Source organism: Cydia amplana, chromosome 16 (genome assembly GCF_948474715.1).
Source record: "Cydia amplana chromosome 16, ilCydAmpl1.1, whole genome shotgun sequence".
Taxonomy (NCBI): Eukaryota; Metazoa; Arthropoda; class Insecta; order Lepidoptera; family Tortricidae; genus Cydia; species Cydia amplana.
This window is the reverse complement of record NC_086084.1, coordinates 11216587-11244323: the sequence shown is the minus strand read 5'-3', so window position 1 is coordinate 11244323 and position 27737 is coordinate 11216587. Positions and strand designations below refer to the sequence as shown.

General features: G+C 36.7%; 3 protein-coding genes across 5 annotated transcripts in view; 2 read left to right on the top strand and 1 right to left on the bottom strand.

Annotated features, from left to right (window-relative positions):
* The window catches only part of LOC134655005 (uncharacterized), a 175315-nt gene that overhangs the window by 67296 nt on the left and 80282 nt on the right, over positions 1–27737 (top strand). The gene's annotated exons all lie outside the window — the stretch shown is intronic.
* On the bottom strand, positions 72–6509 carry LOC134655299 (uncharacterized). Its single transcript, XM_063510750.1, has 5 exons — positions 6317–6509; positions 4448–4610; positions 3980–4149; positions 2850–3028; positions 72–132 (listed from the first exon to the last, which is right to left on the bottom strand). Exons 1-5 carry the CDS (start codon positions 6341–6343, stop codon positions 72–74), a joined length of 600 nt encoding a protein of 199 aa, XP_063366820.1. The 5' UTR covers positions 6344–6509.
* Positions 23967–27737, top strand: part of LOC134655007 (acanthoscurrin-2-like) — a 38345-nt gene continuing 34574 nt past the window's right edge. For all 3 annotated transcript variants that reach the window (XM_063510466.1, XM_063510463.1, XM_063510462.1), the window contains exons 1-2: positions 23967–23996; positions 24437–24479. In XM_063510466.1, coding sequence (XP_063366536.1) covers positions 23982–23996; positions 24437–24479 — 58 coding nt within the window. In that variant the 5' untranslated portion in view covers positions 23967–23981. The remainder of the gene's footprint in view (positions 23997–24436; positions 24480–27737) is intronic.

Here is a 27737-nt window from a genome sequence, read left to right as displayed (position 1 = left end):
AAGCTTATAGTTAATTTATTTATTAATAGTAAATTATAAATAGCATTGTGTAGTGTTGTGTAGCGTCAAGCTCACAGGCAGTCTTCCTCAACCCTCTGGATTAACGGATAGAACTGCGCAGGTTCCGCGACCCTGTAACAAAACACCATTGATACAATTATATTGTATAACTATAGATACCTAGGTTATACTAATACATTAAGGGCACAAAAAATACTCCTATAATATTTATTACTTAATGAAACACATGAAACTGTTTCTGTTGATTATGAGCAACTATTCCAAAGACAATATTGTACAGAAATTTACGGAAAATATACTTCTCCTAGACATTTAATTGTAGCTTTCACAGTTTACATGAAAATCTATAAAAACTAAACATGGGAATATTGGGAATATCAAATTGGGGTGAGGTAACTTCGCGGCGTGTTTCTACTTTGCTTTACTCGGAAAACATATAAAAACTCAAAAATAAGCGCTTTCTCAGAGATAAGACCTAGCTAGATCAATTTATCGCCCCCGAAAACCCGCATATAGCAAATTTCATCGAAATCGTTAGAGCCGTTTCCGAGATTCCCGAAATATATATACAAATAAATAAACAAACAAGAATGGCTCGTTTAAAGGTATACAAGAATTACTCGTTTAAAAATATAATATATATAATATAAGATAAGATAAACCTAAAAGCTATATACATTGCAAGTTTCGTGCTTTCTGCCGAATGGGGATGGGGCCAAAGTTGAGGCTAAGGGTAACATTCCATTTTTGACCGCAGCTACACTACTGGTACTGAACGCGTCGCTGTTACTGTCAATTTCCATAGTAAAATGAACAGTAGTGCAGCTGCGGTTGGATATGGAATGTCACCTTAAGGGGCCCACTGATTAACAGTCCGCCGGACGGTATCGGCCTGTCAGTTAGAACAAAAAGTTGACAGTTCTGAACAACTGACAGGCCGATACCGTCCGGCGCACTGTTAATACTGATTAACAAGCCGCACTTTAATAGGTTTAGTAGGTATATTTTATATGTTTTATATTGTCTTTGATTATTTCTCATTTTTAGGGTTCCGTAGCCAAATGGCAAAAAACGGAACCCTTATGGATTCGTCATGTCTGTCTGTCTGTCCGTCCGTCTGTCCGTCCGTATGTCACAGCCACTTTTTTCCGAAACTATAAGAACTATACTGTTGAAACTTGGTAAGTAGATGTATTCTGTGAACCGCATTAAGATTTTCACACAAAAATAGAAAAAAAAAAACAATAAATTTTGGGGGTTCCCTATACTTACAACTGAAACTCAAAAATTTTTTTTTCATCAAACCTATAAGTGTGGGGTATCTATGGATAGGTCTTCAAAAATGATATTGAGGTTTCTAATATCATTTTTTTCTAAACTGAATAGTTTGCGCGAGAGACACTTCCAAAGTGGTAAAATGTGTGTGTGTGTGTGTGTCCCCCTGTAATTTCTAAAATAAGAGAATGATAAAACTAAAAAAAATATATGATGTCCATACAAACTTCCACCGAAAATTGGTTTGAAAGAGATCTAGTAAGTAAGTTTTTTTAATACGTCATAAATCCCCTAAATACGGAACCCTTCATGGGCGAGTCCGACTCGCACTTGGCCGCTTTTTTATAAGTAATGTTTTTATTTTGTTGTTATAAAAGATGTTGTTAGAAGCCAGTTATTGTGGTCCCCAATAGCTAAATCTTTACTGCCTTTCAAGTACTTCAAAGATTTGATGGTGATGATGATGATATAAAATTTATATTACGTATATTCCTTAATATAGAAAAGCAAAAGTTCATTAGTTGCGTCCGTATAGAAGTAATGTTTTTTTATTATTTCCGGTTAAAAATTAATTGTTAAACAGGAAAATTTTTCGGTTAATAGCTCGAATACCCGAAATACAATCGTTAACCTACTTTAAATCAACTAACTGATAATATTTTCTCAGTAATGTTTTGGCTTTGTTGTTTATACTCGTACAGATAATGGTAATGAGTTACACAAGTAATCATATCAATTTAACGTATACTTATTAGTAAAGAAGCTCTTATCACTATCAGCTAAAATAGTTAAAACAATGACTTGTTGGTTTTCGTTTTAGATTTTACCTAGTTATTTTTTTGTTTTTAGATCGAATTTGGATTGAACATAGGTATTAAGTATTCAACTTTTGTTCTTCTTTATATCGAAACTATTAATGTTAATCATGGTTTGAAATAAAGTTCAATAAGCAAACACTACCTTAAAATATTCCACTCTGGAGATATTTACACGCCGAAAATCTCATATCTGTACCGTAACTCACATCGTGATATCCTATATTCTGTGAGCTTTGTGGTCGAAAGTAGGTCGACATTTTATTTTACTATGTCCACGATTTTTAAAATTAATATACCATGTGTACCTATACTTTTTATAATAGAAATAGTAGGGCTTTTTCATGAAATTGTTGTTTTTTGTGTGTATATTACAAGAAAAGCATAGGCATTAGTTTGGAAAAAAATAAAATGGAAAGTTTTAATTTTTCCTTTCTTTCAAATTATTTATATGAAACAGTATAAATTAAATATCAAAAATGTATTGAGCAACCTTGATTTACCCGAAAATGATACCGAACTTGACCGCATAGCAAAACTTTATCTTTTACAAATTTTGGAGGTTATTATTTCCCCATTAAGTCAAAATTTTGCATCAAAAAAAGTCGATTGGTTCCCCTTTATAAATTAATCTGCGAGTCGAAAGGAGCAACTGTGCAAAAGGAAATTCCATCATCATAATTTTCCGTAAATCGTACTTTTTTTTGTCGTGTACACCATATGCTAATATATACTCACTCGTATAAAACAGGCGCTCTAATAGGTGCGGCGATGACACGCGGGGGGTGCAGGGCGTTGCTGACAGTGTTAATTTTAAGCTGCACCACGCTGTGGGCCGAACCCAATAGGGAGGTGAGGCTGCTCAGCACCGGGGGGAGGGAGGGGACCGTGCTCACTGCGATGGTGTTTGCTGGGATCTGGGGAACAGATTAGGTACTGGTTATTACCCATCAAAATGTCAACGGCCGGCTGCAATAAAGCTGGCCCACAACGGATCACACAGTCGTCCACAAAATGACGACGGAAGACGGCGGTCTTCTGATGTCTTCATTTCCACGAGGATGGGGCGCGAATGTAGAGTCTCCGAAGCAGAAATGCGGTAGAGACCCCTCACACCCTACCAAAAGGAAGGGTATCGAAAGATCATACATCAACAATGTCACTCGTTTGCTAAGGTCACGGGCGCTAGGTGCCAATTCAATATAAACCTTACGCCAAAGCATGAAGGTTGCATTGACAGCGTTCGCCATAACAACTAATTTAAAGACTTCTTCGCGTTGAGGGCACGACCACTTTACGAGTAGGTGCTATTGGCGACCGAAGTATAAATGTCGACGGCCGATCGTAAGATCAGGCAGATCGTAATGTTCCTGTGTAATGTTTTGACGATAGTGACATTAAACCAATATATAGGTAGGATAGGTTCGTTAGGTTGCTTTAGATGCCCGAAGGGCAAACTGCCCAGAAATAGGAGCCCCGCGTAGCGGGTCTCCGTCGACTTAGGGAACGGGTCTAAGATTTTCACGTTTCACGATATGCCTAGGAATTTCACGATATGCCTGATCTTACGATCGGCCGCCGACATGAATGCTAATTATGGCGTTATTCATAAACGGCTGCTAACTTAATCAGTTGATGATCGTCGTTTGTCGCTATCTGTCGTTATGCTATAGAGAGGGACAAACGACGATCATCAGCTGATTAACTTAGCAGACGTTTACGAATAAGGGGGTTAGTGTGTCAAATCGACTTACAACAATCATTCCATCCGATTCGACCTTTTCCCGATGGCTCTTCTCTTGCTCTTTAGAAAGAATCTATTCATAAGGATCGCTTATCTGTTTACGTAGGTAGTTTAATATGCTTACAACGATTGGCGCAGGTACCGGCCGCACCACCACCGGTGGCGGTCGGACAGGGGGTAGCTTGTGTACGGCGATGTCGGCTGCCTTGGCTGCAATTGCCAGTGCGCCCTTCACTGCGGCGCCCTTTGCTGCCAGGATAGCTGCCCCTTTGGCTGCTGCGCCTTTGATTGCTCCTGTAAAAAACGAGTACATCTTGTATCAAGACGGAATATATAGTAAAGTACTTAGGTACAGTCGCCATTAGAGCGGCCAAGGTACTCATAATAAATAACTGAACACGGCTCTACTTTCAAGGCGTTAAACAGTGCACATTCAGATATTTTTGAGCACCTCGGCCGCTCGGACATATCTGATGGCGACTGTACGTAAAAGGTTAGGTGACAGACGCTACAAGACTTATGTACAAGTAGTGCCTAAGATCTTGGTCTCACAATGATATATCATCATCATCAGATTGAATTCTAAAGCTACCTTTAATAGCCGCGCCTTTGATAAGCGCCCCCGCTCCTAATAAGGCCGCACCCTTAGCCACTGCCGCTGCTTTCAGTAGGGCAGCGCCCTTGGCTACCGCTGCGGCCTTCAGTAGCGTGATGCTGCCGAGGGCTGGCGGTGTAAGACAGCACAGGCATGCGAGCTGGAATAAAGATCAAGATTCGTCAATATTGTGCGAATAACATGAAGAGAGGCATAGAGAAGCAGCGGCCGACCGCCATATACCTGGTGGACTAGTATAGAAAGAGACCTCAAGAAAGCCCAGGTGCCCCAACAGACAACCCAAGATCGTAGGACTTGGCGCAGGACAGTGAGGAGACCCGACCCCAAATAATTGTCTCTGAAGCGGCAGCAACCGCAGCCTTTCACGGCTATGTATCATCACAAATTCGATACGGGTTAATAATATGGGGCAACTCTACCGAGGCCGATAGAGTTTTCAAAGCGCAAAAAAGATGTGTGAGATCATTATGCAGGGCCCACTACTTAGATAGCTGCAAGCCATTATTTAAAAGAAAAAAATTCTGCCTTTACCAGCCTTGTACGTGTTCGAAATGTGTAAATTTGTTAAAAATAATATACGTTTGTTTAAAAAAAAGGGCAACGATAAACGGCACAAATACGACCTAGAGATACCGACGCATCAAAGGCTAAAGCTGTTCCAAAATAACTGCTATTGTATGGCTGTAAATTTGTATAATTCTATTCCTGTTGCTAGAAGGACAGGCTTTTCGGAAAAATTTGTATAGTTTACTATTGGAACATTGTTTTTATAACTTAAATGATATAATACAACATTTTAAAATTAATAATTTTAGATAGGATTTAGTTAAGTAGGAATTTGATATTGATACACATTAACGTTTGTTTTTTTCCGTAAATTTTCTTTTATTGGAAATTTAATTTATACATAATACTATGAATGCTGAAATTTCAGCCGGACATGTGAATAACTGTACAGTTTACTGTCGAAAAATTGATAATGACATTAATGATTTAAATTTAATACAACTATTTATAATTAACAATATTGAGATAATTTAGTTCAGTAATTTGACATTGGTACACATTGTCATTTTTTTTTTCTCTTCAACATGATTCTATACTGCTTATTTAATATTTGTAATTTAATTTTGTAATAAATATTTGAATGCTGAAATTCCAGCCAGACATGTAAAGAACTGAATTTGTATATATTGACATCTTATGTATAACTCGTGTTTTATCAAATAAACGATTATCTTATCTTATCTTATCTTATAATGGGACCAGGAGAGGAAGAAGAAGAACATGAAGAATAGCATAGCATAGCATAGGCATAGGCATATATAGGCGAAGAGAGAGGAGGCGACAAGAGGCTGATAAGACCCCCAACGTACGTACTACTACGAAAGTATTACGCACCCTGCAAGTTATGCAGATGCATGTAATTTTAGGTTCATTATAAACTCTAAGCAAATTAAAAATCTTATCTTTATCTTTAGGTAGGTACTTTAATTACTTTCATGAGTAAGTATACCTTTTAAATGTTTTAATAAAGAGTTCCAGGACATTGTACATCACATCGGCTCCATCGTCAGAGTAGTGATTGATCACAGGATATTGGCCACATTTCAAAAATATATTTGAAGGTACAACACATACGGCTACCATCAGTTTGGCACTGACATAAACGCTATCGAGAACGTAATTTACTTTCTATACATCTCGCTCGTACTCGCATATTTGTGCAAACGAGATGTAATAGAAAGTAAATTACGTTCTCGATAGCGTAAATGTCAGTTTTGACACTGTCAGTGACTCATGGTACGGGCTCAGGTGAAACATATATAGGTGAATAAAACTTACCGAAACAATAAAAAGTCTAAACTCCATTTTTGGTATTTCCTGTCCCCTGCAGACACTGTACTACTGCCCTAAGCCAAGGTGAAGGGCATTTATTTAATCCATTTGAGGACATTGCAAAATTAACAGGTTGTCAACAAAATCCAGCAATGTCATCTGAGCCTGTTATAATAATGGGTTTTCCGATGATACCTGTTTGAATCGACTTGCCGCATTTTAATGCAGCCGGATGAAATCTAATGATGTTGTTCTTACTGCCGTATTCGAACTTCAAGATATTCACAAGAGATGACACGTACTTTTACGGTATTTTTAATTTTTAGTTTTAGTTATTTTCATTGTAGTTAGTTTTAGTTTTATATTCTATGTCTTTTAGTAATTTATATTAAAAACTTATTGTAAAAAAACATATTGTTAAAGATCCATTCTAGATACGTTATAGTTTAGATTTCAACTAGATATAGATATAGTTCTCTTTTGCAGCGCAATTCGGGCAACCAATGTCACTTTTAAGATAGATCGTGTTAGATATCTATTAGTCACTTTTAAGATAGATCGTGTTAGATATCTATTAGATGTGAATTAGGTTTCTAAGTAATATCTTGTGGAAATCGTTCAAGAGTAGGTATCTCCAGAATCGCGGAAATGTCAAATTTGACAGGTTAGATCTTAAACATATCGTTATCGTATCTTGGCGATGTCTAAAAGATATCTAATAGATGTCTATTACAAAATCCGAATCGGGCCCTTTGTGATAATCAAAATGCAATAGATAAGCCGTTAGTCACTTTTTGTCTTTTAAGCCCAAAACTGAACACGATCACTTAGGATCATACTTAGGTACTTGTGAAGGTAATAGGTATTAGGTACTCAATTTTTGTAATGTACAGTCAGCAACACTATTTGCTTAGCACCTTTGCATACAAACTTTTATGCTTTATACTCTTGTTATAGGGACTTTTACTAAGAACATAGTTAGCTCTATATTTAATGTAGGTAATGTTGTGTCTGTGTGTGAGGACTGTGTGGTAAGTAAGTACATATATGTTGTGTAATGAAAAGTTGTGTATTTTATAGTGTTATTTTTGTGTGGCAAGTATAGTTCATAAAAGTGGTAGGTAAATAATAAAACTAAGTCACGACTCTAGGGAAGTGGAGCGACGCTTTAAGTGAGTGCTAATTGTTCTACATTTTCACCAGTAAATCTGTGGAGTACCTATTCATAATATTTTTACTTCGTCTAAACGCTACCAGGGCTAAATTTATTCTTCATTTACTAACTTATTTTAATTATATTCATCTCAGGTTCTCCATCGAGGTCTAGGTCTACCAACTCATTTTTAAAAATAGGTATACATAAATATTTACGCTGTTTCATTTTTAACATAAATAAATTTAAGTACCTATGTATGGGTAAAATGAAATAGTAGTAGTACTTGTAAAATCTAAAACAACCGGCCAAGTGCGAGTCGGACTCGCGCACGGAGGGTTCCGCACCATCAACAAAAAATAGAGCAAAACAAGCCAAAAAAACAAGCAAAAAAACGGAGAGATGCCTTTAAGCCGGCAGCTTGATTTCGATAGTATAATAAGAGTTAATATGTATTGTTTTTCTTTTCTTTTTTTTTTTTCTTTTCATTGTGAATTAATCATGCTAGTGTCCAGTAGAATTGACACATGAGACCATCATGTTCTCGATTAATTAGGTATATTGTTTATATTGCTTAATTTAATTTTAGTTTTTGACACTTGGAGACCTTATACATCTCTAAGTTTTAATTTTATTTTTAATTTGTTTGTACATATTTATATTTTTAATGATTCTGACACTTGAGAGACCTATACATCTCTTAGTCAATATAGGGCATTTTGCTTAGTAATTATGTGAAGATATACCGTTTTTCATGTAACATACAAGAACAAAATGTTGTGTCTCACAGCTAGACGTTATTACAATTTAAATATTAATATGGCCCGGCAGCTTGAATATGTCATGCTCGCTTAAAAGTCTTTGCTTACGGTGGCGTTGTTGATCGGGTCGCCACTTTCCCGAATGAAGGTTGAGAGAGGCGATGGCTGAGATACGCGTCATACTCGTGAACGGGTGCTGTTTGTGGAGACTGGTCTATTTAAGCTAACACGAGCTATTATATTTAGTAACTTTATTTTTGAGTATAATTACATGGACACACCTCATTCGGTTCTCGTATGCTATTTTATTTTTACTATTATTTTCTTTAATTTAATGAATGTTTTAATTAGGTATACAGGATTTTGACTCTTGGAGACCCTATACATCTCTAAGGATAATTTGATTAACTACTATATATTGTAATCTTTTAGTTATGATGACACTTAGAGACATTTACATCTCTAAATAATTTTAGATTATAGTTTTTGTATCTTTGTGTTTTTTTTTCAATACTATTGTTATTGCGTTTTTTGTAATTCGACATTTAGAGGCTTTATACATCTCTATGTTAGTTTGATTTGATATTTACGGCTTAGTTGTATTTTATAATTATTGATGTGTTTTTTTTTGCTGTATGTAAATTCCATATTGACGTGTAAAAGTGCCCTTGTGGCCTATTTGCTGAATAAATGTTGATATTTGATATTTGATATTTGGTCACCCATCCAAGTACTGACCCCGCCCGACGTTGCTTAACTTCAGTCAAAAATCACGTTTGTTGTATAGGAGCCCCACTTAAATCTTTATTTTATTCTGTTTTTAGTATTTGTTGTTATAGCGGCAACAGAAATACATCATCTGTGAAAATTTCAACTGTCTAGCTATCACGGTTCGTGAGATACAGCCTGGTGACAGACGGACGGACGGACGGACGGACGGACGGACGGACGGATGGACAGCGGAGTCTTAGTAATAGGGTCCCGTTTTTACCCTTTGGGTACGGAACCCTAAAAAAATATGATCAAAAGGAAAATAAAAATAATCGGGTAAAGTTATTAAATAACAAATAGCATCGTAAATACTTCGCAGTAGAATTTTTATTTCCTCTGTTATCTTATAAATTACGGGGAATCGGATCAAATGTATTGTTTACATTTTTAATATCAGTGCTTAATTTGACTCACGTCACGTGATAAGTTTCATATGATTATATGAAACTTATCACATTTGAAAATAAACAATAAAGATGATAATAGCATGACCTCTGCATCTGTGTTATGTCAGTTATGTGCTTGTCAATATTGCCAAATAAGTATGTAAATTCCATGGCGTTAATGCTATGCTGTTTAAGTGATCTCAATGCTTCAACTAAGGTACATTTCGGGATATACCTTAGTTGAAAGCTTAGGAAGTCGGTTTTGTACCTGACTTTTGAATATATAATTTCTACAAATTAGACGTCCCTACAGATTCTATGTTCTGCTGACTAAGTAGGTCAGTGAAAAGGTAAAGCAGTATAAATGTGAAAGTCAAGTTCAAAGCTGTTTCAGTGGCTCTCGGTACATCTCTGTTTTTACCTGATTTTGTCTCTTTTCAAAGACGACATTTAAAATAGTGAAACTATGGTGCGATTTAAGCGGTTTTTGTTAAAGGTATAATATTTGTTTCATTAGCATAATTCGATTAATACGTAGGTTTTATATTGACATTATTTAAACAACGACTTTAACAGTTGACTTTCCCCGATTTCCATTTGAAAATTACCCTGAGATTTGACATGATTTTGACCTTATATGTATTTAAAAGGTTTAGGTACCTACCCACCGCGGATGCAATTGCAGAATTAAAATATATATTTATTTTAACAGTGCAGCTTCGAGGCTAGACCTGTTTAAATTAGCAAAATTACCCTTCTGCCACCGAAAATATAGAGCTAGATAGTAACTCAATTTTTTTTACAGATTCTATTAGTAATCGCTCTTCTTCGCCTGACAGCGGCCTACAAAAGTGACTCTAAAAACTCACTAACCACCAAAAAAGCCCATCGACCACTCAACGAGAAGGACTACAATCTCCAACTCTTACAAAAGTTATTTAAACACTCCAAGAAATCTAAAAGGAGTTCGTACCGACGTCAATGGCCGGGTTCAAGTGTAGACTACGGGTATGGAAAAAACAATAATAAGTACAATGGGCCTCCGCCATATTTAGTGTATAATAGGAAGACAGGAACCTATTATCCTTATTATAACTACCCTAAAGAGAATGCTGTCCGAAGAAATGGCTACAATCAGCATTCGTGACTGAGGGCTTAATTTAACCCTTTGAAACCTACAGATATTATATAATCTGTGCCTAAAGTGACATTCATACTTTAAATATCTGTACGGATATGATGGTCGTTCTTGTCTACGTGACAGCGTGATAAAACGGTGTCCGTCACTTTCTTTCCCACGGTGTTAAACAGTGACAGTTATTTTATCACGTGGATAAAGATGGATAAAGCTATCCATAATAGGCTGGCTGGTATTGATTTTTTATTCACATGTTGTAACTTTCAGTTTTCTTCAAAAGTAGCCTTCCCACGACTGCCTTAGCAGTGACAATTAAACTCTTCGCTAACGTCTACTTAGCTTACTTTTTATACATCTCGCTCGCACTAATATGCGAGCACGAGGCAGTAGGTTACACACACGATAATGAATATGTCAGTGTCAAACTGAGCCGTAAAGTTACTTGTTGTTTGTGAGTTGGGTGTTACATTGATATTCGTGAATACTAGGAGTTTATGAAAACGATACATTACACATGGATAGAGAAAAAGTAGAGCAATAAAAGATAATATGAGATGGGCAGATACCATAGCAAAAAACATGAGGGCCTGCGACGTTTCAGAAGACGACACGTCCGATCGCGCGAAGTGGAGAAATGACCAGAAAAGCATACCCCACAATCAGATGGGAATAATAATGCTGAAGAAAGAGAGAGAGAGCTATAAAAGATAAGATATAATGTGATGTCTGATGACTTGGGTTTTCAAAGGGTTGAAAAATCAGCATAGGATGTAATCTAGTTTGCTAATTCAGTGATTTTAGGTTAAGTACCTTTGTTTTATTCCAAGGATGTGTTGTGAATAAATTATTGCTTAAGATTTTCATTGTTGTTTTATTTGTTACTCGTACCTATATATCTATCTATCTAACACCTTTATACTAGCAATTCTTGTATATTTATTTATATATGTATTTCGGGGATCTCGGAAACGGCTCTAACGCTTTCGATGAAATTTGCTATTTAGGGGTTTTCGGGAGAGAGAAATAGATCTAGCTAGGTCTTATTTCTGGGAAAACGTGCATTTTAGAGTTTTTATAATTTTTTCCAATCAAAGCTCGGTCTCCCAGATATTTTAGTTTATGCAACCCGCCCCGGCTTCGCACGGGTGCGATGTAGATTCTAATGATCGTCACTTAAACCATAATTATTTATGAAAATGTTCCGTTGAATCAGTAAGCTGCAGAGAGAGGTGACCCTCCTTTCTTTACGTTGGGAAAATGCCATTACGCATCCCGCCTCGAGGGGAGCAAGACGGGTATGACGGACTAAGGACGAGGATCCTACTACCGTCTAAAAACCCAACGAGTGCCACCTCCGCCTATAACGGGGCGGCACAGGATCGCGGTGAGCATTCGACTGGGAAGAAGTTTGTTTGCACGGGGGGTCACCTCTCTCTGCAGCTGACTACCTATTGCTGTACCTACATACTGTAAATAAATACAGATTTAACGCTACTATAAGTAATAGGTTAAGTAGATTAAATATAAAAAACTATAAACAATATAGGTACAATTAAAAACGCAGCAACAACAAAATTCCGCAACATTAATTGGGCCATTATAAAATGGCAGGTTCAGTAATTTAATTTACACAACCGGATTATGATCACTAAGTAGTAATTATGAACATGCCATAGTTGTAGTGTATTGCCGATTTGTTAAGGTAAAGTGCCCTAAGGGCTAGCAGTTTATTCATATAATAAAATTATCCTCGACTATGCTGCATATACATATGAATACTAGCGACCCGCCCCGACTTCGTACGGGTTAACAAATTATACATAAACCTTCCTCTTGAATCACTCTATCTATTAAAAACCGCATCAAAATCAGTTGCCTAGTTTTAAAGATCTAAGCATTAGAGACAGACAGACAACGGGAAGCGACTTTGTTTTATACTATGTAGTGATAGAGCAGAAAAAACCGTTCACGAATAAAATTTAAAAACATCGGATCGATTCATCGTCTGGTTTAACATTCATCATCAACATGTAAAGTTTATTTTTTTATTCGGTAGACTAAAATGACATTTCATAGTATGAAATGACATTTTTTGTTCATACTATGAAATGTCATTTAAGTCTACCGAATAAAAAAATAGTCTTTAGGTACTCGTAATTCGTAATAACCATAAGGCGTTCGATCCTATCGATCCTATAGAATGCGGATGCGGATTTCAGGCACACCTTTATTTTCCTTGCATATATGTAATAAAATTTTCCTCGCTTTGCTACAGGTAGCTAAAAGCACATCCGTTCGGCCCCAATTTTGGGGAAAGCCATAAGCCGCGCGTGGCGCTGTCGCCACCTAGCGGCTATATCTGTGCTGATCGTAACAGACGCGTTTTGTTAGAGAGCGAGTCTTCTGTACCTAGTACTATTATTTATTATGTGCTTGTGCTTCTTTCAAAAACGAATAATTCCTATTCTTATGTTTAGTATTTTTTTTTCTGGTAACTCGTGATGACCATGAACCCATGCCTAGTGCAGGATTCACTGTAACGTGCCTGCTAAACTTTTATTATGAATAAAATTATTGTTTATTGTTTATTATTGTTTATTAAGTAGGTACATAGGTAATAAAAATATCAAACGATATTCCGAGCCAAGCGCGGGCTGGAATCTAGAACCTCCTATTTAAAATTCTGACGTCATACCTACTCGTATATACAGTGTGTGGCCTAAACACGGGCGAATAAATAAAACGTAGATTCTACTCCTCAAACAATAAAACTTTTGTTCAACAGCTTTTTGAAATTATTATGTAGTCTTAAAATTGTCCCCTTTTCAAACAAACTAAATAATATTTTCAATGTACTTTAAATTCCGTCTAATTGACATAATGTCAATGATTGCCCGTCAGTTTTGTCACCGTACAGGCATAATCAATTTCGTAATACATTGCGTGTTCGAATAAATTTTAAAGTGTTTTAAAATACAAACCACAAGTTATTTTTAAAAGTCGCTGAACAAACATTGTCTAGTTTGAGGAGTAGAATCTACGTTTTAATTTTTCGCCCGTGTTGTAGGCCACACACTGTATACTCCAGTAAATAGCACCACTTACTTGGAAATCTACTAAACATCTAGGAAATAAGTACATAGATTAATAATGTTGTCATAAAATAATAACTTAGTTGCGTTTATAGCAGATATAAATATTCATAATAATATAAGGAAACCATAATCTTCCACAAGACGATTTTCATTAAGTGTGCATCTGATATCTGACATAGGTCCGAACAGGATTTTAAACTTAGGTATATAAATAATAAACCCTAATTGTAAATCACTCATTTTCGGCCAACGAGAATAGTTATTTACGATACAAGTGCGGAAAAGAGGAAATTCGAAACGAGTGGCGATAAATTAAAACATGACCGTAGGGAGGAGGGAAAAGTGCTATTTTACGCACTAGTGCGGGAAAATAGGGCCATATGTAACTATAAATAACATTTTGTATCTATGAAATAACCTATAATATCATTGGCCAATACTTAACGCGTTTATTTTTTTTGTTTACGTTATTTTAACATTCGGAATACTATATAATGGCTGGTGGCTCGAATTTAAATAATGACAATGAGGTGTGCTAGTGCAAGTAGGTAGTTACTTGTATTTAAATAGTTCAACATTCGACAAACATTTAAAAATTACCTGTGGAAAGTAGAATGGAGAAAATAAGAGGTGCCGCTCATCCGGAGGAGACTTCGGAAGGTGTTCATTTTGGGTGGCAAATTGCCAATTCAAAAACAATTCTTATAAATATAACCTACACATAACCTGACACAGCGCATACCCTAACGACACAATATACAATACCTATCGTTGAGTGGTTCTGCGGCACAGACAAGACATCCTCCAGACTGAGCATAGTAAATATACGGTAGTTTTACTCCATTTTCGAGTCAAAGTGTCTTTGTGTGACGTCCGTGTTTTAGAACGGACCAATCACGGCACGGGACTCGCTCACCTCGTCCCCCGCACCCCAGTATTTTTGGCAGCATCGGTTTCATGAAATAATTGCTCTAAACTCCGTCTAGACGATTCCTAGTCTATGTTCTGCGGTAGGTACCCCCTTTAGTGGAAAACGCCGCTAATATTTTTTGGTTTTTTGTAATAGCAACAACACAGAACCAGTTTATTGATTAGTCAATTAATTACCATAACCAGTAGGGGTTAAGAGGGGACTAAAATTACAGTTTTATATTGAATTTTTACACGTAAATCAAAGGCATATGCCATGAAAAACTTCACTCGGAAACAGATTATATTTGCGAGGGCAGACTCTAAGTAAAACCGTAAAAGGTCAAATTTTGCTCGATAGAAAAAAAATCACGAAATCATGATGTCTAATTTTCATTTCTCTTAAATTGTATATCGTTACCCTGCATACGATAGAAGTATGATTTTAGTATAAAATAGCTAGTGATACAGCCAAGGGATTTGACTAGCAAAATCTTAAACGCATGACCCTATTGCCAAGTTTCACACGGCGCGCCGTAGGTACCTATCTTTTTTTTTATTATTAATTTATTTAGAACAAAGAGTCTTATAAAACATGTAGGTAAGTCAGCTAAACAGCTAGAATTTTATTCCTATCTTTTGTTCCTTTCAAATTTCCTGACTTTATGCCCCCCCTTAATCAAAACAAAAGACACAGATAGAACTAACTATGTACTTCTCGTTTTATCAGGGAACCCGTCCACCTAAAGCTTTATTGGAAAATTTTTGAGGTTAAGATGAAGCGTTTTTGATGGTATTTAAGCCAGGGTGGAAATTAAAATTGCATAGTTCCAAACAAGATTAGGCACAGTCAATACCTCACAAAAATGGTCAAGTTTTTGGTGAGTTGATATTTAACTGTACCTGACATTATAGATACAAATAAACATAGGTACTTATATAATCTAAACTACACAAATAAGTTATAAATCTTATGATTAACTTCATTAAAAATCGTATAAAACTAAAAATCTAATTCTAAAATTGACCCCTGTGACATGGTGGCGAGGATTATAAAAAACTCCACATTTTTATATTTTATAATCCTCGGTTATACTATAAATTAGTTAAAATTAGTAAAATTTATATTTAATGGCTCTGGACCACCGTTATTTGTAGATTTCAACATTAAAATGTATAATCTTTATTTTGATAATATATTTTTTCTACTCCCGTACCTTTATTTGTCATTTAAAAGGTCGTACACACACCTTTAAAACCCTATGTTATAGTTGTCAAGACAAGTCATACACGCAGTATCTTTTTGGTACTTTTACGATACTTCGTGTAATCACCACTTAAAAAATATTGTATGAAATACATTGTTGCCAACCTAATTTTATTAATTGTCATCTGACAGTTGAGTACTAAGTGCATTGCTGCCAATTTACAAAATATTCATTAAGTAGGTTCTATAGTAGAAGCAATAAAATTGCTTCAGAAGTCAGAAACGCGCATGTGACACCCGTAATATAGCAAGATCCATAGACTACGAACACCGCTTAGCGTTGCTTGTTAGTCTCCATAGGCTACTGTGGCCAAAATCGAGAAAAAAAACTATCCAAAATTGTAATTTATCTAAGAGCAAGTACCAGGGCCTCATGAGTTACAAGGTGTCGCTGACCAACCGGCCGTGGGGCGCGGGGCGCGGTGGCCGGGTTTGGTTTGTTTACCTACATATAGGTATGTCCTATTGATTCCACTTGTTTAAAGTATTATTTTTGTTGAATGAATAATAGTTATTTTCACCTCAGCAGCTCGAACAAGGGTACTTTGATTCTTAAAAACAGTGAGCAAAATGCGATTTTGCTCACTGAGTGAGACAAAATGACATTCAAGTGACCTTTATAGTCAAATGTCATTTCAACATGCGGGGTCTAATAAAAGTTCGAAATACTTGGGTTCTATTATCTCTGTCCCTTTCACACTGTTAGCAAAAAGAAACAGACAAAAAAAAGTTAAAACGACATTCAACAGTATATTCACGGTTTATAATAGACCCCCGAAAAACTTCAGACCGCATCGTTCCAAACCACGTACGAGTATGAATTCTTAATAATTAATAAATAATAATAAAGTTTAAGATTTGATAAAAACTGATAAAATACTATATTTTAGGTATTTTATTGTACAATTAAAATAACGAACTCAAAAAATACACAGATCATCACGCAAAATTAATTATTTTACTTTTAAGAATTTCTACCATAGTTGACAATTCGGACCGTATCTTACAAAGATTTTTTTTACAAAAAAAAGTTGTCGATTGAAATTTAATGTTTGTTATTTCTATATTATTTTACTGGAATTTATTATTACGTTTTGTTTTTGTGTTCCATTGCGGTAATTAAACTTAATTGTATATCTTAAGAAAACATGAGTGCAGGTATTAAGTGATGAAGAAGGATTACATTTTTCAAGTTGTCTAATAGGTATGTTCTCACTGCGCTGAGGTGAAAAATGTTGTGTACTACACGAGATCAAAGTTATTTACATCTCGTGCGCTTTTGAGTCCCTTACTACGCTCAAGATTCTAAATTAGATTCACTCGCTACGCTCGTGAATCTATTATAGAATCTTTCGCTTGCACGGGACTCAAAATAAGCACTCGAAGAAATATCAAACTTTGATCACTTGTTGTACAAATAACTATTGTACAACAAGAGATCAAAGTTTGATATTTCTTCGAATGCTTATTTAGAGTCCCGTGCAAGCGAAAGATTCTATAATAGGTTCACGAGCTACGCTCGTGAATCTAATTTAGAATCTTGAGCGTAGTAAGGGACTCAAAAACGAACGAGATGTAAATAACTTTGATCTCGTGTAGTTCACAAAACTTTTCACCTCAGCAGTGAGAACATATTAGAGAACCCAAAAAATGTATTACTTCTTCATCACTTACCTATTCACTCATGTTTTCTTAAGATATAACAACAATTAAGTTTTCACCTCAGCAGCTCGAACAAGGGTACTTTGCTACTTAAAAACAGTGAGAAAAATCGCATTTTGCTCACTGAGTGAGACAAAATGAGCAAAATGCGAAAAATATTTGCTAAATTTACATTTTTTTTTCAAAGTGCTTGGTGCTTGGTCGTAGAAAAAGTATTGTATGCAACGTTGTTTAACTAAGTCAAAAAATACTCGTGGCGTCTTTATTAACAATTTTCGGCTTCGCCTCAAATTGTTACTCACGCCACTCGCCTTTTTTGACCCCTCTTAAACAACGGTTGCATAAAATACATAGGTGATAGGTTTAGTAATAGAATTATACTCAAATTGATTTAGTTTATAGTTTTTGGTTGGTAATACAAAAAACATATTCAAACGTATCTAAATAATTAAATAGTTTTCTTACTTACATCTACTGCCAAAGTTAGGTATACCTAAACATAATTAACATAATAAAGTTAATAAACCGTTACTAATTACTAATTCTGTCGAGGTTCTTGTCAGCTCAAGCCCCCAAAAAGCATTTGATTCCCTCCATGAAAATTGATCCCCCCTCGTAATTCCGGCCCCTCCCAAACCAAAATCCTACACCCGCCACTGGTTCTTATTCTCTTGAAATATCGTACATGCAACAGCCAACAAAAAAGAAAAGATACATTTTTTTATACAACATTTTCTGCACAGATAATTATGGCGACGTTAGTGGCTGCGGCTCTGGCTTACCCTGGTGAGTGATTTGAATACATTGTTATAGGTAACCTAATATTTATAATACAGTTAAACAAATCTAAATACAGTCATATTCCACACATGTCAAAAAATACAATAATAAAAAAAAACCTTAAAAACTACTACATTTAACACAAGACACTTATAACATAAAACTAATAGCTAGGTACTAATACTAGGTAACTAATCAAATAACCCACCCCGAGTCATTCCAAGCGCAAAAGTACCCAACACGCTGCGTTTCCGCGTTGAATCGCAATAACCTTTGCACCAGGAATGACCCGGAGCGGGGATCAAGTCCCCTCTCTCGCAAGCGACTCCCGAGCTCCCTAAAGAAGGACCGCGCCTCCGAGCACCAACACCCAGTGACCTAATTAGTAAGAATACATTCTACTTAGTGACTAAAATACATATGACTGTATACCTGTGTGTTAGGTATTTATTTAAAGACTTGGACAACGCGTGCGCGGGCGTAAGCGTGACCATGCGGCGCAGTGAGAATGCTCGGAGGCGGGTCCTACTTAGTCGGTCTATAGTCACAGTATACGAACGAAGTAGTTTATTTAATATGCTTTCATTTGATACCCTACACGTGTATGTAAAATACATAGTTTGGGTGCAATATGCAGTATTTACAACGAGGTGGGAGTCATTATGATGACGTCATTCCGCTGTCTCCCGGCAGTTTTGGAGACCCAATACCGTGCCCACGGAAGAAAGAAAGAGCGCGCCGCGCTCTACCGTGCCCAACAACGGTCTGTGCCATATACTGAAAGTCGGTAGCGGTTTCCGGCTCTAAACTAGCCACTGTCAAGGATTTGATCTAGTAGAAGTTAAGTCTGGTTGATGATGGTGTTGTACATGTACACACTTTGTCGCTTATGCCAAGTCTGTGCAGAGTCAGTTAAAAACCCTTAGACGAACTCCAGTACCTTACTTTACTGGTAACCATAGTAACTGACAATTTCTCATCATCTTCGTATGTTTTTACAGCTGGCGGTAGCTCCGATGGCCACGGAAGTTATGGTAATGGCGGTCACGAAGGCGGCCATGGCCACGAAGGAGGACACGGCCACGAAAGCGGCCACGGAAACGACGCCCACGATAGTCACGGCCACGGAGATCATGGAGGTTCTGAAGATAGCCACGGAAGCCAAGGCAGTTTTGGTGGCCACGACAAGGACGATCATGACGATAGCGGATATGGACATCATTATTAAACTTTCTTGTTTGTGGAATTGTATATATGTTTCAAAATAGTGATGTCGATCGACGTTTAGTTATGTACCCGGCGTACCAGCAATAAAATTTTGGTAATTAAAATACTTTTTATTTTAATCCCTCCATTCAGGTGCCTCAACAACTGTAAGAATAACTTTAACTTTACTTTACTTTAGGAGCCGTTTGAAATAGGTTTGAACTTTGAAGGTAGGTAATTATGTAAACAGTCTATTTTAATCTATTTTAAATTGTTAATAAATTCGAATCGAATCGAAATCTTCAAGTGTATCAGCCCGATCAGCCGTTATTTTTCTTTTCTAGCTGATTATTAATGGGCTGATAAAAATTACTTGCAGTTTGCACCATATTTTTTATATTTGTGATAGCAACAACGCCAGACTAGTTTGATCAGTTAATTACCATAACCAGTGGGGGTTAATCAAAACAAAAATCTCAGACAGAGTCAATGAACTTATTGTTTTGCGGGACACTCCACAGACCACCTCAACTACTAGACGGAGAACATAAAGCAATCGAGATCATCACACATAATTATAAGCTAGCGCTCTCATACAAATTTTGTATGAAAGTGCGACCGTTTATTTCTGTGAGCCTAGTCACGTCTAGTCAAGATGACAATCGTTCGCAGAGAAACGAAACAAAACGCAATTGTGTCTAACTAAATCACTAATAATATGGAAGAGTGATAGAGAGACAATAGCGTTACGTTTCGTTTTCTGCAAACGATTGTCATTTTGGCTAGGCGCCCTGTTGTGCCAACAATTACGACCAGTAGTCGTGTAAATTAAGAATATTTACATAAATGAAGCTTTTTATACCTAGGCTGTTATCTGCCCGGCCGCCAAGTCGAGCGCGACTACATCTCAAAACTTTTTTGTAGTAAAAGCGTTGCGAGACTTGCACCTTTTTACATGTAATGTTTTTGATGGGATAAGATTTATTTAGAACTTAAACATGTGTTACATAAGAAAATATATAACACGGTTTAAAGCACTTAAAACTAACTACTACTACTTAAACTAAAACATAACTAAATGTAAAATACCTCCCCCAACTCACCCGCTTCCGGGAAACTCCCCAAAATGCTGGCGACATTCCCCCTTTGAATCGCCAGGCCTAGCCTATGAGCAAAGAACGAGGCCGCTCTTGGGTCGCCCGAGACGCCTACCAATCGAGCCGGCACTTCCTTCATAATTTTCTTGGTGTCGGTCGACCAAGGGCCCAATGTTTTCACTGCAAGCGCCGCAAATCGTATTCGTTCGTTAAGAACGTATACTTGCGGCGCTTCAGTGTCTGTGCTTGGTCCGCGGCTGTCCCAGGCTTCCGAGCAGACCCCCGGCTATCCCAGGCTTCCGAGCAGACCCCAGCTGTTATAATAACATGGTGTAATAATACAACTCAGTTGTGCTGCTCGAATTGCAGAATTTTACAAGTGTGTAAACCTATGTGACCTCGAGCTCTTTGTAAATGCTTCATAATGCGGTGTCCGGTGTCTCGATCAGAGGGCCTACCGCGAACCACATTCGACGTGTTGACTATCGCACAATTCGTACGTAAGTGTGACAGGGAGGCAACACGTCGAACCTCTGTAGTCTGTAGGAAACCCCCACAGCTAAACCTAAACGCGTCAATAATGGACGTTAATAAGTGCCAGTACCTATTACCTACAGTACCTACTGTTATTTTACTGGTATGTTTTTTGTCCAAATTCAGATGAATCATTTTCAACGGTATTTAAGCCACGATGGAAAATAAAATCGGATAGTTTCAAACAGAATCAGACATCGATAATACCTCATAGCATAATGGTTAAGGTTTTGGTGAGTGTTGTTATTATTATGTTTTTCTCAATATTTAACAATAATCTATGATTCACGTATATTGTTCTGCACTTGTAGATAATTATGGCGACGTTAGTGTCTGCGGCCCTAGCGTACCCTGGTGAGTGACTCTAATATCTACTAAATTCTACTACAGAACGGTGACTTCTTCAAAAATATCTGCTTACCTTATACCATACCAAACTGAAATCGCATACTTTTCTCTATAGGCTACTGACTCAACTATAATATTCATAAGCAAACGCTGTAGTCAACTATAATGAATTTGACCAATCACGTGCCGCCGCGGTCAAGAGGACGAACAAAACGATACCTCAAATTATTTATTTATTTAGGTTGTATTGTATAGGAGAAACCATTCTCGTATTTATAAGTCAGAAACGCGCTTGGGCCGACGACCCCAAGTAAATGGGAAGAAGCCAGGGATGAGGCAAAAGAGAGACTGTTTTTTTTCAAAATGGCGTGACCAAGGGGGTCCCCAGGCAGCTCGCAAAGGCTCTAGTAGATAATTACAATGACGCCAATGACAATAAACAGTCACTACACACATATTTCAGCAGCGCTATTCTTAATAAATAATGTGCCGTTTTACTTAAGGTTCCGTACCAAAAAGATGGTTGATGGAACCTTATGGTGCAACTCTGTCCGTCCGTCCGTAAGTATGTATGTCACGTCGCTAATTATATATTTTAATTTGATGTTTTATTCAAAGTTTTAAAACTTCATCATACGTAAAATAAGTATCTTCATTTATCTGCACCTACCATTGACAGTGTCATTTCATATTTTATTTCAAAAAGACATAGCGGTTTAACAATACGTAAGGTAGTAACAGTTCGTTGGCAGTGGCACCATTACTACTCACTGAGTTATTATTATTCCATATTGAGATATGGAATACTGACTGAGGTCAGTATAATATGTGAATACTGATTGATACCTTCTTTAAATCTTCTACGACAATAAAATAAGCAAAACATCAGTTACGAATGTTACGATAGAACTGCTTGCACCCTACCTGCGTTGACGTGTCTTTTCAAGTAGATCTCGATTGATTCCTAAGAAGCTCTTGATTATTACATTTTTTTATTTGATACAGAATTCAGGGTCGGTGGAGGCGGTGGTCATGGGGGCAGCGGTCATGCGAGTAGCGGTCATGTTGTGAACGTCGGCCACGCGAATGCCGACCACGGAGAGCCCGGTGAGACCTTTTCTTAGTGTTCGCAAACCACAATGTCGACTGAGATCATCCATCTCTTTTACTCCTGCTACGAATATGCAATGCAATTATAAAGTTTTATACATATATTAAATATTTGGACTCGAAACTTAAGTATAATAAAATTGTCCTGGTTCTAAAACATGATTTATGCAAAAAATTTCGTCTTTAAAACCTAAGTGTTAGTTTTACAACTTTCAATAGGTACCTACATTCGGTAGGTACATATCATACCTACTTTGGTATATATATATATAGTTCGGCAAGCTTGCCTCCAGTTTTTTTGTTCGGTTTATAGGTACCTTACCTTCTATAGGCCGGGGGCTCAGCACGGTTCCATTTTTATCGACTATCACTATGCCCGTCACTTTCGCACGTACATACTTGTTAGAACGTGACAGGCATGGTGATAAACGATAAAAATGCGACCGTGCTACTAGGGCAGGATTTGACTTTTGTTACCAATAAGAACACTTACAACATTATAAGTATTATAACAACCTACTCACTGTCTCATCAATAGCTTATTACTAGAGTATATTACATATACCCACCTATACTATAGATACTAACTATACCTACACGTGACCCTATTTCCGGACGAATAAGTTAACATCTAGCTCATATATGTTTACAGGCGGCCATGGCGGTCATTCCGATGGCCACCACGATGGCCACTACGATGGCCAGAGCCAGAGTCACGATGGCCACTACGATGGCCAGAGCCAGGGACATGACGGCCACGGAGATGAAAGGGGTAGCAGCTTAGGCCCTGGCAGATTTGGGAGCCCCGAACACCACGACCACGATGACGACATATATAGACATTCTCATAATTAAATCTTTTTGTGTGTACTGTGTATAAGAAAATATTTAACGAATCCTAAATCAGTAACACATTTTAAGTAAATATTTAAAAAATCGTTTTGTTTGCTACATTAGAGAGCCGTTTAAAATAGCTCTGAAAGTTGTAATGGGAATATTTTACAGTACTAGTGCGGTAATTACCTAGCTCTTTACGTGCCTATCGTGCCTTGAAAACCTCGCAACGCTCGTGATTCCACTTTTGGAATCACTCACAGCTACCCTGTAAAACAAATCGTTTAACTATCAAAAATTTAAAATTAGAAAAAAACAGAAATGAACAATAACAAGAACATGACATTCTAAAAGCTATACTTTTTGGCTTTTTGTATAACACACAGAACTATTTTATTAGTCAGTTTACCATAACCAGTAGGGGTTAATAAAAAAAGGCACAGAATAGAGTCTAAAACTTCTCGTTTTGATAAAGGCGTCAACAAACTACCGAACGTTATTAATGTTATTGGGTGTTTTTTTGAGGTTAAGTGAATCGTTTTCGATGGTATTTAAGCCACGGTGGAAATTAAAATCGCATAGTTCTGAACAAGATTAGACACTGTCAATACCTCATAAAAATGGTCAAGTTTTTGGTGAGTTCACGTTGTTTATTTACGAAATAAAATTTTAAAATTTATTAAGTTTTATTTCTATGTAGGTAAAAAAAACTGTTTTGATACCTACATAGAAATAAACCATATAACTAAACTTAATAACTAAATAATAATATAATTAAAAATCCTATAAAACTAAACGTCTTATTCTAAAATTGGCTCCTGTGGAATGGTACCGAGGATGCTGGCAGCATTTCCCCATTGAATCGCAACACTAATTTACGATGGCGGATATGGACATCATCATTAAACTTTCCACCATATTTCATGATTAAAACAAATTTATGAGTAACCTCTAATATTGTATACCTAAACCTTTGTTTTACAAAATACAATTTATATGTCGTATCAACATTAAAAAAAAATTGGAATTATATTTAAATATAGGTTACATTAATTTATCAAAATTTTCTGCACAGGTAATTATGGCGACATTGGTGGCTGCGGCCCTAGCTTACCCTGGTGAGTGACTTAAATACAAATACTTACATGACTAGGTATGATACCCCAGCAAAATGTCAAAACAGAGATATTTAATGTAAGTTACTAACTATCCCATAAAAGTCTATAAAAAAGTTAGGAGTAGACCCAACAAACCCAAACCACCTACCACACGAACTTAGATCCCGTGTAAAATTGTGGTTCACTATGAATTATTATTTAATATGTGTTCCAAACGCAAAAAGTTTAAAATGTATCATTGCTTTATTTATTTAGGTAACGCAGGCGGTCACGGAAGCGGCGCCGTAGCCGGAGGGTTCGGTAAGATCTTCTCACTGATTCTCTTTATCTCACTGCAGTTTTAACTAGCATCCCGTGGGCTAAACCCTTGGGAGTCTTACTTAGTGACTTAGGCTCCACACAATTAGAAGTACAGAATTCAAACGAAACAAGTAGTAAATTTGGTCCTATACATATGTACCTAATTTTTTATCATTGCAGCGAGCTAGCACTCAAAGTTTTATTTTTGAGAACCTCTAATAATTTACATTAGTAATTGTAATTATCAATTTCTCATCATCCTCGTATGTTTTTACAGGTGGCGGTAGCTTCGATGGCCACGGAAGTCACAGTAATGGCGGTCACGACGATGGCCATCACGATGGCCACGGCCACAGAGGAAACGACGATTTCGGAGGCGGCCATGGAAGCTACGGCCACGATAGTCATGGCCACGGAGGTCATGGAGATTTTGAAGGTAGCCACGGTAGCCACGGTAGCCACGGTAGCCACGGTAGCCACGGTGGCCACGGCAGTTTTGATGGCCACGACCACCACGACCATTACGATGGCGGATATGGACATCATCATTAAACTTTCTTGTGTGTGGAATTGTGTATACTGTATGATTAAAAATAGTGATATCGATCGACTTATAAGAACTATCAATAAAATTTACGATGTTAAAAAACTTAATTTTTATTTAAATCCCTCAATGAAGACTGTGCAAGTGTTAATTGAAACGCCATAATTTCATAGATGTTTGACATTTAAAAAGATATAAGTGTAATTTATAATATTAAAATTTAAGTAAGTACATACATATTTATAATTTATTTAAACTTTATCGCACAATATTAAATTGTACAAATGGCGTATTTAATGCCTTATGGCATTCTCTACCAGTCAACCATTGGGTCAAACAGAAACTTTTATGTTGGTAAACTATTATGTTGTGTTGTTGCTTAGAACTAGTTCAGTGATTACCATATACCTACATAACGTGCCGTAACTAACAAAGTGTGGAAGTCGTGATCTAGCGATGATCTTCGGGTTAGCACCAATAAAATTATTCGTCTGACTCTACTTTATTCTCGTCTAACTCAGAATTCCTAGAAACTCAATATAAATAATAAGTACGTAATTAGGAAACGAATAACTCTAGTTGCAGCAAATGATCTAACACTTCTAATAGTATTTAAATCCCAACTAAAATTAAATTAACTATCTGTCTGTATGTTACCGACCTATCTTCGAAACTCGCGCCACTCCCACAATAAGTAACAATCTAAGGGTCTACCGCAAACGAGAGAGTCGAAATTTTGTTATCTATCCACTCTATCACTCTTGCATATTTGAGCGATAAAGAGGCAGATAGCCGAGTTTCGATTTCGCGTTTCCCGGTAGGCCCTTTGTAAACAAACCGCCTTGATGTATCAATGTCATATTTGATTGTCTGTGAAAACTTGTCTAAAAACAGTTTTAGGTACAGTATGTATAATTAAGTTACTCTATGGTTTACTAAAGGCGCTAGTGCTGCACTCTGGCGGCAAAACATTGCAGTAATTCTCCCACTTTAGATTAAATTTAGTATGGAGATAATTTGAGGCCCGGAGAAGGACTTCGGGTACCTAGCTTTTATTATTCATCGCCATAATTCCACGCAGACGAAGTCGAAGGCAGAAGCTAGTAGGTACTGCAGCGATACGCTTTGGTAGAAACCTTTTTTTTTTCTTTTTGACTTAATTCCCGACGACGTCTGGTTTGACAACCGACACCAGATTCATTTTATCTTCCAAATGAAGTTGGTGTCAATTCTGCCTATATCATTAACGCAATTTTTAAACGTTCATTGAATATCCTTTTTGCAATTGGGAAAACGCAATTGCAATGGGTTTTTACTTCTATCGGCACTCCCGGAGTGCAACCGTTGCTTGTTCTTTATAATTACTCCAAGTAAATTTGTTCATCTTTGCAAATGAATATAAAGGTTAACGAAAAGTAATCGAATAATTAAATTACGAATTAATGTAATCGCAATTACAGATTACACAGGAAATTAAATTACATGTAATCAAATTTCCATGTAATTAAATTACAAAAAATTGAATTACATGTAATTCAATTAGTAATTAAATTACACAAGTAATTAATTACGCCCAACACTGGGGAAGTGTCCATCCTTTTAATGAATTCAACAAAATTTACAATTTAAAGCGAACGCTATACCATTCAACAGTTTCCTGTGTGTATTTTATAAAAATTAAATTATTGTTACATTCTTATTGCTCGCAGCCTGTTCCTTACTGGTACCATTAGGGAACAAGAAAGACTTAGCCAGGTAGATAGCCTTTTAGTTCATAAGATTGTTTTCGGTGTCACACTACATCTTAAAAATTACCTGACTCTGAAACTTAGCTGATTTCAGTGGCAGTTACCTTTTTTATACTATCTATGATTTTGTGTGGGCAAGGTATCTACTTATTTATTTTAAACTGTTAATTATAAAGTAGGGAACAAGAAGGACTTAGCAGATTTCGGTGGCACTTATTTTTTTATACTATCTATGATTTTGTGTGGGCAAGGTGTCTACTTATTTATTTTAAACTGTTAATTATAAAGTAGGGAACAAGAAAGACTTAGCTGACTTCGGTGGCACTTTTTTATACTATCTATGATTTTGTGTGGACAAGGTGTTTACTTATTTATTTTGAACTGTAAATTATAAAGTATTATTTATACTTTCCGAATAAAACGTGGCAATCTTGTACAATATGTATTCATTTATTTTTTCCTAAATAAATTTGCTACAGTACCTATTAAAACGCGCGGTTAGGCAAACACATTAACACATTCACTGCCACCGACGCACATGTGCGTCGACCGTCATACAAGTTTGTTCCTAGGCCACGCCCCCTGGCAGTGAATGCGTTAAGGGTCGGTTGCACCAAACAGTTTTTCATCGTTAAACAGAAGTTACTACCTACCAAAGAAAGAGCA

Bases quoted from the DNA above. Each gene is read 5' to 3' on its own strand.
- LOC134655299 (XM_063510750.1), bottom strand. From the start codon at position 6,343: ATGGAGTTTAGACTTTTTATTGTTTCG. The intron at 4,611-6,316 runs GTAAGTTTTATT...TCTTTATTCCAG, and splicing joins TTAGACTTTTTATTGTTTCG to CTCGCATGCCTGTGCTGTCT. The intron at 133-2,849 runs GTGAGTATATAT...GTTTTGTTACAG, and splicing joins AGAGCGCCTGTTTTATACGA to GGTCGCGGAACCTGCGCAGT.